Below are 13,900 nucleotides of genomic sequence, written 5' to 3'. Positions count from 1 at the left end.
GTCACAATAATGGTGAATTTAAATAAACTCTACTTAACATACAAGCACCAAACAACACCAAAAGTAACTAGTTTTTCTTAGAAATTCTTTTCCGTTTCTTGACTAAGGTAGGTGTATCAACGATCTCAGGTTCCACATCAATCCTATCTTCAACACTCATTCCATTATGTGTATATGTCGGTGCATGTACAGCAAAATCTAATCCAAAAGATTCTAGTTCTTGATATGCATCATCTGTATCATCCAAAATTTCCATGTGTTGTGAGCTATCTTTCTCCATTGACATATCATATGTAGCACGAGATTTTGTCTTAACAGAAACACGCCAACTACCTTGTTTCACAACATCCGTTGCATAAAAGACTTGTGATACTTGACTAGCTAAAACAAATGGTTCATTTGTTTTTAGGAGCCTTTGGGTGTCTACACTAACATAACCAAATTTATCCACATGAATTCCTCTTCTAGAATCAAGCACATCAAACCAGTCACAGCGAAAAAACACAACATAATTTCCCCCCAAATACTCCAACCTGATCACTTCCGTCAACACTCCATAAAAGTCTAAAGTTTCATGTCCATCACCTGTGTCACCCAATACCACAACTCCACTATTTTGTGTTCTCAAATTTTTGTCACGTTTAGATGTGTGAAACCTGAATCCATTAGTTATATAACCACTAAAAGCTTGAACATATTTAATAGGACCACGAGCTAAAGACAAGAACTCATCCCCAAAAAGACAATTGTTTTCTTCATGCAACTTTTCAACCTGAAAAATACCAATATAATGATTATCATAAATAGTTTATATGAAAAAGTAATTCTTATATAACATTTTGCAAATGTACACTCACTCTTTTTCTAAACCAAAGTACAAATTTAGCATCTTGTTCTTCTGGTGAGATATCAACTCCTTCGGTTGCTATAATTTCAGCATATTCTCTACATTTAACATTGAGGAAGTTATTAAACAAACACAAAACCCAAAATAAATAAATATATATGTATAGAATACATACTGGAGGAATGGTTCGACTTCGCTGCAATTTTTTAGAGCATAAATGTGAGCTTGCTCTCTTTCATAAACATCTAGGTTGGTGTTCTTTCGAGCTCCCAGTGGTCGTCCGGCATGAGAAAAAATAGAAAGCTTTTTCGAATCATCTTTATCACCATCATCGTTTCGCTCAAGACGATTAAACCTTGTTTCAATTTCATCCAAGTACCTTGAGCACAAAGTCATACACTCATCCACCAGATAACCCTCTGCTATTGAACCCTCTAGACGAGCTTTATTACGCACATATAATTTAAGATTATGAAGATATCGTTCCCCAGGATACATCCAACGAAATTGAACAGGCCCACCAAGTATTACCTCATCAGCTAAGTGCACACTTAAATGCAACATCACATCAAAACAAGAAGGAGGCATCCATGCTTCTAACTTGGAAAGTGTCAAAGGAATTTGGGCTTTAATTTCTTCTAAATGTTTAACTTTTACCGATTTAGCACATAACACGCTGAAGAATTGGCACAACTCAATCAAAGGCTCTGCAACATCCTTAACTAAAAGACCACGTATCACTAGAGGAAGTATGCTTTGTAACAGAACGTGGCAATCATGACTCTTTAATCCAGAAATCTTACTATCTTTCACATTAACACATCGAGAAATATTAGCAGAAAACCCATCAGGAACTTTTAGATCCTTCAAAAATCGACACAATATCTCCTTTTGACTCTTAGTTAAGGTGTACGGCGCATGAGGTATTTCAGTCTTATCACCCTTTTTTATTGGATGAAGCTTTGACATTATACCTAATTCCTCCATGTCAAGACGAGAGTTAGTTGTGTCTTTTGTCTTTCCTTTAATATTCATGATGGTTCCCAAAATAATATCACATATGTTCTTTTCAATGTGCATTACATCTAAACTATGTCGTAACAGAAGTGTTTTCCAGTAAGGCAACTCAAAAAAAATACTTAGTTTGTTCCAATTATCCCCTCTAGTCTTGTGACATACCTTGGTTCTCTTAGTAGGATCTTTTGACAAACAAAAACCTTTAAGATCTTTCGCTTGCTGAAGAACTTCCTCTCCTGACAATGGTTTTGGTGGCTCTCCTTTTTCTTTCTTTCCAAATACATCTTTCTTCTTTCTCCATGAGTGCTTAATGTGAAGAAAACGTCGATGACGCATATACACATGCTTACAGCAATTTTTCAACCTCAAATAAGCTGTTTTTTTGTGACAACAAGGACAAGCCAGCTTTCCTTTTGTACTCCATCCAGATAAAATGCCATAAGCAGGAAAATCATTAATTGTTGTAAGCAAAGCAGCATGCATTTTAAAATTTTCACATTTGGAAGCATCATAGGTTTCAACGCCCACTTCCCATAACTCTTTCAACTCTTCTATCAAAGGCTGTAAATAGACATCTATTGCATCACCTGGTCCTTTTGGGCCGGGTACAAGCATTGACAACATCATGCTAGATTTTTTCATACAAATCCAAGGAGGTAAATTATATGGAACTAACATAACAGGCCAAATGCTATATGGGTTTGCAATATTAGAAAACGGGTTAAATCCATCACTTATAAGCCCTAACCTAACATTACGAGGTTCTGAAGAAAATGATGGATGGTTTTCATCAAAATCTTGCCATGCTTTCCCATCAGAAGGGTGGTTAAGCACACCAATTTCAGCTTGCCTTTCATTATGCCATCTCATATCAGAAGCCGTCTTTGAACACATAAACAAACGTTGAAGTCTAGGCTTTAGTGGAAAATATCGAAGTACCTTTTGAGGTATTCTCTTACCATTTTCCCTGGTTCTAGTTTCTCCACTATGCTTACCTTGTTTCCACCTAGCAGCCTTGCAAACTTTACAATGTTCTAATTGTTCATCATCTTTCCAAAATAGCATACAATCATTAACACATGCATCTATCTTTTCATATGAGAGACCTAAATCTTTAACAATTTTTTTTGCATCATTAAAACAATCAGGAAGGGATGACTCTTTTGGCAACAACTGAGTTTTCAAAAAGTTCAAAAGAATAGTGAATGACTCGTTACTCCACCTCCCAAGAGTTTTAATGTGAAGCAAATTAACAATTGCAGACAATGTCGAGGAGATGGAGCCTTCATACAAAGGTTTCTGAAAATCATCAAATAATCTATAGAATCTCATTGCTTCATCATTAGGATCTTCACGTCTAGTACTCGATGAACCATCATGCATATCATTTTCAGCAAAACCACAATTATTAGGAAAAAAATCCCTTAGCAGTGTCTCCATCTCATCTTCACCATCACTTTCTATTAATCCATCATCATCTCCTACAGTTGGTGACTCAAATGCATCCTCACCCACCCTTTCCCCGTGATGATACCAAAAATTATAACTTTGAATGATGCCAAAAGTTAATAAATGATCCCTAACCATATTTGGAGATCCAAATGATGAGTTTTTGCATTTAACACATGGACATTTGATCTTCTCTTTTTCACCCGTCTTTCCAAATGCATACTTAATAAAAGATTCAACGCCTATTTCATATTCATTATTCAAACGATTGTCTCCAGCAAGTTTCATCCATTGCTTACAAGGCGCCATATTTCTGAAATTACAAATTTAAATTACCCTTAATTTTTTTTTACTCTACAACATATCAAGAAAAGTACCCTAAGACATAAGCCTTAACACATAAAACACACAATAACAAAGTCTTAAACTTCAATTTCTAATTTCCAATACCCTAATGCTCAGGTCCTTACTTACCGATTTCCGTATGAAATAACATATATACAATTCATTCACGAAGGTAACTAAATAGATAATGTATAACCATCTCCATTCACTAATGACTGAAAAGAGAAATGTATTATTAACTGGATAAAAAGAAAGATAATACACTAAAAATACACGATCAAATAAAAACAAATTGCATCCTAGAAAACACCATACTTTAGAAAACCATAAGAAGCATAAGCAACCAACCATCAAAGAAAGACTTCCCTTTATCAACAACAAAAAGTATCACAGAAAGACAAATTAAAGCATACATAAATTGAGAACAAGGAGAATCATAAACATACAACATGGATAGTCCAAAATTTATACCGCAAACTAAATAGTGAGTAGTGATCCGCAAGCAGCCACAACGTCTCCACCTTCGGTTGGCCTACACAGAAGTAAGTCACAATCCAAGTAAATAATACGAATAAATTACCGTCAAACAAAATATATCTTTAACCTTTCAAAAGTATGAACTAAATTACTGTAGCTTATTTTGTTTGTATCCATGTTAACAGATCCATAGTTCAATCAGCCCATGATTTGGCCCATAAGGCTAGAAAAGGGTCATAGTGTGTGTTTTTCTTATTTGTTGCTGTCAAAAAAAAAATATGTATATTAGACAACTCTTAGCCCCCTTTTAAATTTTATCTCTCCTTAATAGTTAGCTCTTAGCTAAAATTTGGTAACTTTCAGCCCATCCTTAAGAGGTAGTTTTTAGAAATAAGAGAGGGGTTGAGGTGGAGGTTTGTGTATGTTTTGTAATTTTTATTTTCTTTTTATAAAGGGAAAACATGTAACAAGTTAGGTAAGAGGTACAGAATAGTAAATAAGAGATATGTATTTCTTGGTTTTTTTTATGGATAACTCTTATTAAAAGATGGTGGTAAGGTAGTTGAGTAAAGAGACTAAGAGGAGGCAAATAAGAGCTAGGTTACAATTGATGATCTAAAACACAAATGAATATTACCCTGTTTTTAATTTTCTGGGTTCATTTAATAATTACTGTTTCTATAAATTCAATCCCTCTTTTAACCAATTTTAAGAAAACGCCATGAGAGAGAGAGGAGAGAGGAGAGAGGAAGAGAGAGAGACAGGTGAAAGAGAAATGTAACTCCGGAATTTATTTACATATTCCTTTAATTAGTATGTAAAAAGCCTTTGACAAGAAAATGGCTTTAAAAGGTTATTTACTTATTATTATTCAAGTTAAAGAGTTAGAAAATGATATTTGTTGTTATGTCAAGATTAAGAATTGCTCTTTCGACATAGACATGGTTAGGGATGTCAAAAAATAACCCGATCCAACTAATTTCTGAAAAAACCGAATTGACCCAGAAAAAATTCACACATTCAATCCGCATAAGCACAATGACCCCGCAGAACTATATTATCCGATTATACCCGAACTGTAACCGACCTATAACACGATTTTATAGCCCTAGACATGGTCTACACAAACCATGAAATAAAAATATTATTTACTGTATGTTCCTGTAAACTCTTTGTACTAACAAAGACGATCGACTAATCTAGCATTGTTCTATTTTAACTAAATAGATAACCAAATCCATTTTTTATTCTCAGAGACTTGTTTATAGCTTTGACAACAATAACCAACAGTCCTAGGTTGTTGATTATAGCATCATCATTCTATGCATACTAATAGTTTAGTGATGCTACTTTCCTAATGCTGTAGTGTTGCTGCTTTCCTAATGCTGTTGTTTTACTGCTGATGCTGCTTTGTCAGCACACAGTCAGCAAGTTAGTTATAAGTTTGTTATAACAAACTTTAGAACAATCTAGATCCCTAAGCTGTACTATATATAATTCATTGCTGTAATAATTATTTCATTATCTAATACAGAAAACAGAAATAAGATTCTGCTTTCTTCTTCTTCTCTCAATCAATACTTTTCATTCTGTTTCGTTTTTCTTCATGGTATCAGAGAAGGATCAAGGATCCTTGGCTCATTTTTTCTGAAAAATTCCGCAAAACTGTTATCAGTTCAGTATTTGTTTGTTGTCAAATTGATCAATCGATTCTGGTGTTTGTTCACTGGAACTTGTGGTATTCTTTCTGATTCTGGATTTGTGTTTCCATTGGTTTTTGAATTTGTCTTGATCATCTTGATCAAAACTGCTGATATTTGAACAAAACTGCTGAAAATGGCTGCTGGTGATGAGAATGTTAACACCAATTCACACAAGGATCTTCCACCAAATCAAGATCCAACTAGCATATATTACATACATCCATCTGATGCTAATTCAGTACAACTGGTTTCATTCAAGTTCAATGGTGAAGAAGGATTCACTAGCTGGAAAAGATCGATGCTATTAGCTTTATCAGCAAAGAACAAAATTGGATTTGTTGATGGAAGCTACATGAAGCCAGATGCTGGAACAGTAGAATGCAAAGCTTGGGAAAGGTGCAATGATTTGGTATGCTCTCTGATCCTAGGCAATCTGAATGAGGTAATTGCTAAGAGTGTTATGTTTCTTAAATCTGCAAGAGATGTTTGGCTTGATTTAGAGGATAGGTTTGGATTTGCTTCTTTGGCTCAAATTTATTCACTCGAACAAAAATTAGCTGAGATAGCACAGGGAAACAAGTCTGTGTCTGAATTTTTTTACTGAAATCAAGTCTATATGGGATGCAATTGAAGAGGCTCATCCCTTGCCTTATTGCACCTGCAACAATTGTACTTGCAATGTGACCAAGAAATTTTTCCAAAGACAGCAGGAAAAAATGGTCATGCAGTTCATGATGAAGCTCAATGATCAGTTTGCTACAATTAGAGGAAATGTACTTATGGTGCCTACTTTGCCAAAAGTTTCTGAAGCCTACAGGTTGTTTGCTCAAGAAGAAAGACACAAAGAGGTGTCTCAGGCTAGTAATCAAGTGGAAACATTGGCATTTGCAGCTGAAAAGAGAAGATTCAATGGAGATCACTGGAACAATAACAACAAGAGCTACAAGACTCAGCAGACAGGATTTCAATCTGGTTTTCAGAAAACTGGAACTAACACAAGATATGGTAAACCAGGATCCAACTATTATTGCACTCATTGCCAAATCCAGGGTCACAGTGTGGAGAGATGCTTCAAGATCCATGGTTATCCACCTGGTTTTAAGACTAGGGACAACAAAACAGCTGCTGTTTCTTTTGGAGGTGATTCTAATGAAGGAGAAACAACAGTGCCACAATCTAAAACTAATCCAGTGATTACTATGGAATAATATCAACAGCTCATGGATATGTTGGCTAAACAACAGCAGAGTGCAGGGACTGGAACAAACTCAGCTATGATGGCAGGTAATATCTGTTTACTGTCTCATACAAACTCTAAGTGGCTTTTAGACAGTGGTGCTTCAGACCATTATTGCTATGACCTGACACACTTTACTAGTTATGAAGCTGTTAAGAAACAAAACACCTACATAACTATACCTGATGGGAGTAAAATAGCTGTCACTCATATTGGTTCAGTAACTCTTAATGATGACATAACCCTAAATAATGTGCTGTGTGTACCAGATTTTAAGTACAACTTAATATCTGTGCACAAATTGTGTCAAGATTTGGATTGTGAGATCCACTTTACTCATGACAAGTGTTTTGTTTGCTATCAGCAAGGGAAGTTGATTCCTCTTGGTGATGTGAAGTCAGGCTTATACAATTTGGCAGAAAAGAAGTTGGGAGAAGCTAATTCTGTGCAGACACACACATGTAGTGTAGCTTGTCTTTCTACTGTAGACAATGCCAAGTTGTGGCACTTAAGACTTGGTCATTTACCTTTCAATAGGTTGAAACTAATAAACCCTAGCTGTGTGATCACACCTTGTTTACAGGATAATATTTGTCAAGTATGTCCTGCTGCCAAACAGACTAGACTTAGCTTTCCTTCTAGTAGCATTAAGTCAACTAGTCCTTTTGATCTTATACACATAGATATTTGGGGCCCTCATTCTGTAAAAACTCCTACTGGATGTAATCAATTTCTGACAATTGTGGATGATTATACCAGATTTACGTGGTTACATTTTCTGAAACAGAAAAGTGATTGTGTTACTGTCATGAGCAATTTCTTAAACATGGTGAAAACACAATTTGGAATGACAGTGAAATGCATCAGATCAGACAATGCTAAAGAGTTTTGTGAAGCTGACATGAAAAGATTATATCAGACTCTTGGTATTTTGACTCAAACTAGCTGTAGTCATACTCCACAACAGAATGGTGTTGTAGAAAGGAAACACAAGCATTTACTAGAAACAGCAAGAGCATTGTACATTCAATCTAAGGTGCCAGAGAGGTATTGGGGAGAGTGTGTCCTTTGTGCTGCTTATCTGATCAACAGGATGCCTCTACAATCCTTAGATCTTGAAACACCTTACTACAGATTGTTTAAACAAACTCCAAACCTCTCACATTTAAGAACCTTTGGTTGTCTTTGTTATGTATCCACATCTAAGGTTGGGAGAAACAAGATGAATCCTAGAGCAACTCCTTGTGTGTTCATGGGATACTCTACTACTTAGAAGGGATACAAAGTACTAGAGATAGACACAAATAGATTCTTTGTAACCAGAGATATCCATTTTCATGAGAAACATTTTCCTTTTCATCTCTATCTAAAACACAGCCTTTCACCTTCTCCCTATACTAATGCCATCTACTTACCTAGCTTCATGTCACCTACCATTTTTGATCCACCTGATTTCACTTCTTCTGCAAACATTTTTCCACCTCACTCTTTACCTATACATTCACCACCACCCACAGAATCAGCCACATCTACAGATTCTGTGCATACACAGTTCAATTCTTCTCCATCTCCAACAACACCAACTCCCTCAAACACCACTCAAACTCCTAATAACTCTAACTCTTCTTCTGAACCCCACACAAACACCACTCATTCCATAGATTCCACTTCCAATTCCTCCAATTCACCTCTCCCTTATCCTATTATCAGACAATCTGCAAGAATACATAAACCACTAGGTTACTTAGATGCTTATGAGTGTTTTGCAGTATCATCCACCAACACAGACACCCCTGTTGTCACCAAGCATTGGTGTAATTTAGTTTCATATGTCACATTTCCAGATGAATTTCAAGCTTTCTTGTCTCAAGTTTGTACTATCACAGAACCAGTGTCCTATAGTCAAGCTGCTAAACATCCATTATGGCTTGAAGCCATGAAGAAAGAACTGGAGGCCTTGGATAGAAACTACACTTGGGAATTGGTGGAATTACCAAAAGGGAAAAAGGCTATAGGGTGCAAGTGGGTGTTCAAAGTGAAATTGAGATCCACAGGTGCACTAGAAAGGTGCAAAGCAAGATTAGTGGCTAAAGGGTACAACCAGAAGTATGGTATTGATTATGAGGAAACTTTTAGCCCTGTTGTGAAGATGAGTACTATAAGATGCTTGCTAGCAGTTGCAGCTAGTAGAAAATGGCCTCTTTTTCAGCTAGATGTCAATAATGCTTTCCTACATGGGGATCTCAAAGAAGAAGTGTATATGCAGATGCCTGAAGGGGTAGACAATCCAACCAAAAAAGTTTGCAGATTGGTTAAATCCATTTATGGCTTAAAACAAGCATCAAGACAATGGCATGAGAAGTTGTTGACTGCTTTAGAGACACAAGGTTTCATACAATCCAAGTATGACTACAGTTTGTTCATCAACAAACAAAATGGTCACATCAACATTGCAGCAGTTTATGTAGATGACATCATTTTGACAGGAACAGATGTTGATACACTGAAAGCATTAAAAGCATATCTTCATCAAGAATTCAGTATTAAGGATCTAGGGAGGTTAAACTATTTCCTTGGTATGGAGGTGGGCTATACTACAGATGGGATTATTCTGAGTCAGAAGAAGTTCACTAGAGAACTTATTGAATCTTGTGGTTTTGATACCACTAAGAGAGCAATCACTCCTTTGCCTATGACTGTTAAATTATCTAACAAAGAAGGAGAGTTCTATTCTGATACTGAGAAATATAGGTCTTTAGTAGGAAAACTCAATTTCCTAACCCACACAAGACCTGATCTTTCCTATGCTGTCCAAACTCTCAGTCAATTTCTTCAGAATCCTAGAGAACACCATGTGGCAGCTCTGCACCACACTCTAAGATATCTAGCACACACTGAAGATCAAGGGATATTGCTGAAAGCATCAGATGCTGTTAGTTTACAAGCATTTTCTTACTCAGATTGGGCATCTTGTCCTGATACTAGAAGATCAATCACAGGGTACATTTTATTGCTTGGTGGATCACCAGTCTCATGGAAGTCTAAGAAGCAAGGGACAGTTTCCAAATCTTCTGCAGAAGCTGAATATAGAGCAATGGCAGCAGCTGCCTCAGAAGTTACTTGGATTGTCAACCTGTTAGAGGATTTGGGAGTTCATCATTTGAAGCCAATCACATTACACTGTGATAATCAGTCAGCTCTCCACATTGCTAAAAATCCGGTGTTTCATGAACGCACTAAACACATAGAGATTGACTGTCACTTCACCAGAGATAAGGTTTTGGAAGGGCTACTGCATCTAAATTACTTGCCTACTCAGCAACAATTAGCAGATATCTTCACTAAGCCATTGTGTTCTACACAATTTCAGACACTTCTTTCCAAGATTGGAGCTTGTGATGCTCCATCTTGAGGGGGGATGTTGATTATAGCATCATCATTCTATGCATACTAATAGTTTAGTGATGCTGCTTTCCTAATGCTGTAGTGTTGCTGCTTTCCTAATGCTGTTGTTTTACTGCTGATGCTGCTTTGTCAGCACACAGTCAGCAAGTTAGTTATAAGTTTGTTATAACAAACTTTAGAACAATCTAGATCCCTAAGCTGTACTATATATAATTCATTGCTGTAATAATTATTTCATTATCTAATACAGAAAACAGAAATAAGATTCTGCTTTCTTCTTCTTCTCTCAATCAATACTTTTCATTCTGTTTCGTTTTTCTTCATAGGTTCAAATTTTATTCAGGCAATAAGCACAGCAACCAGCAATGTTATTAAATGGAATAATACAAGTTTTTTATCTTCAAATCTTCAAGTTTTTATCCAAATTTAAACAAATTACAAATCTTAAAGTTGGCATTAGTCAACCATCATTATCTTCGCTTATAGATAATCAAATATGCTGCTAGTACACCAATATTGATAATTCGATAGCTTGTGAAGTATAATTAGCTAAGCACCACCAAATGTGCCACATTAACATCATTATCTTTTTATGCCTTAAATAATGTCATCTTACTGTAACAGTCTACGGTTGTAACCATGGACTTTGGCATATGAGTTTCCTTCTAAATTAACATCTAATTCATTACCATTCTCCTCGACCCTGCAGCTGTGAGAACCATTCACATTGAAGGAAAATAAAAAAGAGAGAGCAGTTTGTGAATAATTGAACGAACTTCAGCAAGTTCTCAGCAGATATATTTATATACATCACCAAGCCAAACAAAGACAATGCCATGTTTGCAAGAAAGGCCATCCACTAAGCCAAGTAGACTACACTCTATCATCTAACCAAATACATCTTAAACAAAACAAGTAGCAGCACAACACAACTCGAGACTTATGTATGAGCACCAAGTAATTATGCAAACAGAATTCATACATTTCAAAACATCATTTTCTACTTATACAGTAAAATTACCTAAAAACAACATCAAGCCAATGTGAATATCCCCAATTTGATTAACTCATGTAGTACTAGAAGACCCACTTTCGAAATTGCTAGTTCATTGGGATTGAGGGTTGGTGATAGTAATGAAAAGGAAAATAAAGCATAATTAACACAATTAAAAACTAGTCATACCTCTAAAACGGTTCCAACTCCTCGAAGGAGAGCCAATTTCACACCTATCTTCAGAATTCGCTAATTGAAAAGCAAATTGAAATCTCCCACTCAATATGACTGAATTCAAACTACGAATTATGACTAGATCTATTCGATTAGAGCAAAAAATTGAGGTTTGGGGGAGAAATTCACACTGTTTAGTGGTGAGAATTAGGGTATCAAGAATTTGGCTGCCATTTTGGTGGAGAGAGGAGAGAAGATACGAAAGAGATGAGGGTTTTGTTTTGCTTGTTCATATTCTTTTTTTTTGTTCTTCTGCTAACTTGGAGCTTTTCTAAAAAAATAATAATAATTTTCACAATTACGACGAGTTACTTGTCGTAATTAAATCTTTGGTCGTCGTAGATTTTATTGCAGACCCGGGAAAAAATCCCGCTTTATTTTTAGAGGAATTTTACGACAAGAATATTTATAATTACATCGAGATTAAAGGCTGGTTGTAACTAATGAAACTTTTCGCGACCACTTCTAAATCTCGTCGTTGATATTGATTTTTTACGACGAGAAACGCTTATGGTCGTAATGTTTGGTCGTGAATGTGAGTTTTTGTAGTAGTGTACGATAAGCTTATCGAACTCCCTTAGCCAGTTCTCAAGTACAGTTGGGTCTATCTCCCCTTGGTACAAAGGAGGCTTACTTTGGGCCACCTTCTTAAACATCTCACCAGCTGGATCAACTCCCTGGTTATTCCTATTCTGTGCTAAGTTCTACACTACTTCAGCTAGTTGCCTAACCACATCGGCAATTCCTTGGGTAGTCATTTCTCTTCTCCTGAATAAAACAAAAGACTAACTTTAACAACTGAGTTTGGACACCGCCTTACTAATTCATTGCACTAACTAGCCATTCATTTAGTACACAAGCACAAAATTTTCGAACCCTAAGTGAGATAGGCGCCTATTGTGGCCGCTTTCTCTCTTAGTCCGCATCACAAAGTTCAAGTGATGAAAATTGAACCACCTTGCAAGTACAATTTCATTGAAGAAATACATGAAATTTTTGCAATAATCGCTAAAAGAGAACATAGACTTAGAATTAGAGGTAAAAGAAAGAATTCTAAACTTTATTACTTCAATGGGAAAAATAATACATCCTTTGGATCGTACTTTATTCGAAAGACCGCAAAACTGAACTACTAAAACCATAAATAGTAGTTTACTACTTTATTACTTCACTAAAATTTAAGCACTAGCTATTACATTAGAAAAGTCTTTAAACGCTACTCTACTATCCAACCTCCTTCACAAACTGGTGAAGAGTGTTCATGGTCTTCAAAGTCATCAAGGTCTTCTTCTGGATCAGACTCATATTCCATATCCTAATTGTTCTGTTGTAGCACACTGTTTACTTCATCATTGTTGGTTTCAGGCTCAATTTCTGTATCACTGGAGATCTCAATAGTAGGTTCAGGAATGATAGGATTAGGGTTCTCAATCTCAACAACATCATCATCACTATCCTCATCCATCTGAGTTTCTGTATCATTATCTAGTCCTGTAAGGTTGATGTTTTCCACTGTCCTACCATCATCAAAACATTCCTCCGCGAGCTCTATAATCGTGGTCATAATCTCCAAATCATATCTCCATCTACCATCTGGAGTACCATACTTGTAGTAATTAGGAATACCATTTTCCATATGTATATCACGAATTCGGTTCTTAAGCTCTATGTATGGGTTCTTGGAAGGTAAGCAATAAATAACCATCTCTGCCATAACATATTTCTTCCTTAGTTTGGGTAGCTAGGTTCTTCACTGTAGCAAAATAGTTGCAAGCAAACTCGATCTTCTTCACATAAATGTGTGGGGTTTCACAATCTAGCTTCTCTAGGTTTCCTAGATTTGCGTACTTTGAAATCAACATCTTAAATCCTGAAAGTTAACAGCTACAAGATCTTACTAAAGTGTTCCAAAAACAAAGTAAGTTCGTTGAGCCATACTATTTCAATACACAAGTATATGCGTAATCATGAATCGTGATGCAATTAATCACATAAAGCAAAACAAGACATGATCAACTTTAAATAAAAGATCACATAGTCAAGGCATAATCACATAAACACTTGATTAGCAATGCACACTTAACTTAAACACGTACTTAGTCTAATTATACCCTTCTTATTCTACCCTTTCCTCACTTAAAATAATTGAAAATTTTCGAAATTAATTTAAATAAATAACTTCAAATATATAC

The 13,900-nt window shown here is 35.9% G+C and overlaps 1 protein-coding gene across 1 annotated transcript; it reads right to left on the bottom strand.

Annotated features, from left to right (window-relative positions):
- Positions 1-49: 49 nt before the first annotated feature.
- LOC110776519 (uncharacterized) lies at positions 50-11,923 on the bottom strand. Its single transcript, XM_056827741.1, has 5 exons — positions 11,664-11,923; positions 4,130-4,190; positions 1,023-3,626; positions 858-945; positions 50-772 (listed from the first exon to the last, which is right to left on the bottom strand). The coding sequence occupies exons 3-5, from the start codon at positions 3,620-3,622 to the stop codon at positions 68-70; spliced, it is 3,393 nt and encodes a 1,130-aa protein (XP_056683719.1). The 5' UTR covers positions 3,623-3,626; positions 4,130-4,190; positions 11,664-11,923; the 3' UTR covers positions 50-67.
- Between the last annotated feature and the right edge of the window lie 1,977 nt (positions 11,924-13,900).

Source organism: Spinacia oleracea, chromosome 4 (genome assembly GCF_020520425.1).
Source record: "Spinacia oleracea cultivar Varoflay chromosome 4, BTI_SOV_V1, whole genome shotgun sequence".
In the NCBI taxonomy this organism is placed as follows: domain Eukaryota; kingdom Viridiplantae; phylum Streptophyta; class Magnoliopsida; order Caryophyllales; family Amaranthaceae; genus Spinacia; species Spinacia oleracea.
This window is presented reverse-complemented; position numbering and strand designations above follow the sequence as displayed.

Coding starts and splice junctions, on each gene's coding strand:
- LOC110776519 (XM_056827741.1), bottom strand. CDS start 3,622: ATGGCGCCTTGTAAGCAATGGATGAAACTTGCTGGAGACAATCGTTTG. Junction 946..1,022: donor GAAGTCGAACCATTCCTCCA/GTATGTATTCTA, acceptor TGTTAAATGTAG/AGAATATGCTGAAATTATAG. Junction 773..857: donor TACTTTGGTTTAGAAAAAGA/GTGAGTGTACAT, acceptor GGTATTTTTCAG/GTTGAAAAGTTGCATGAAGA.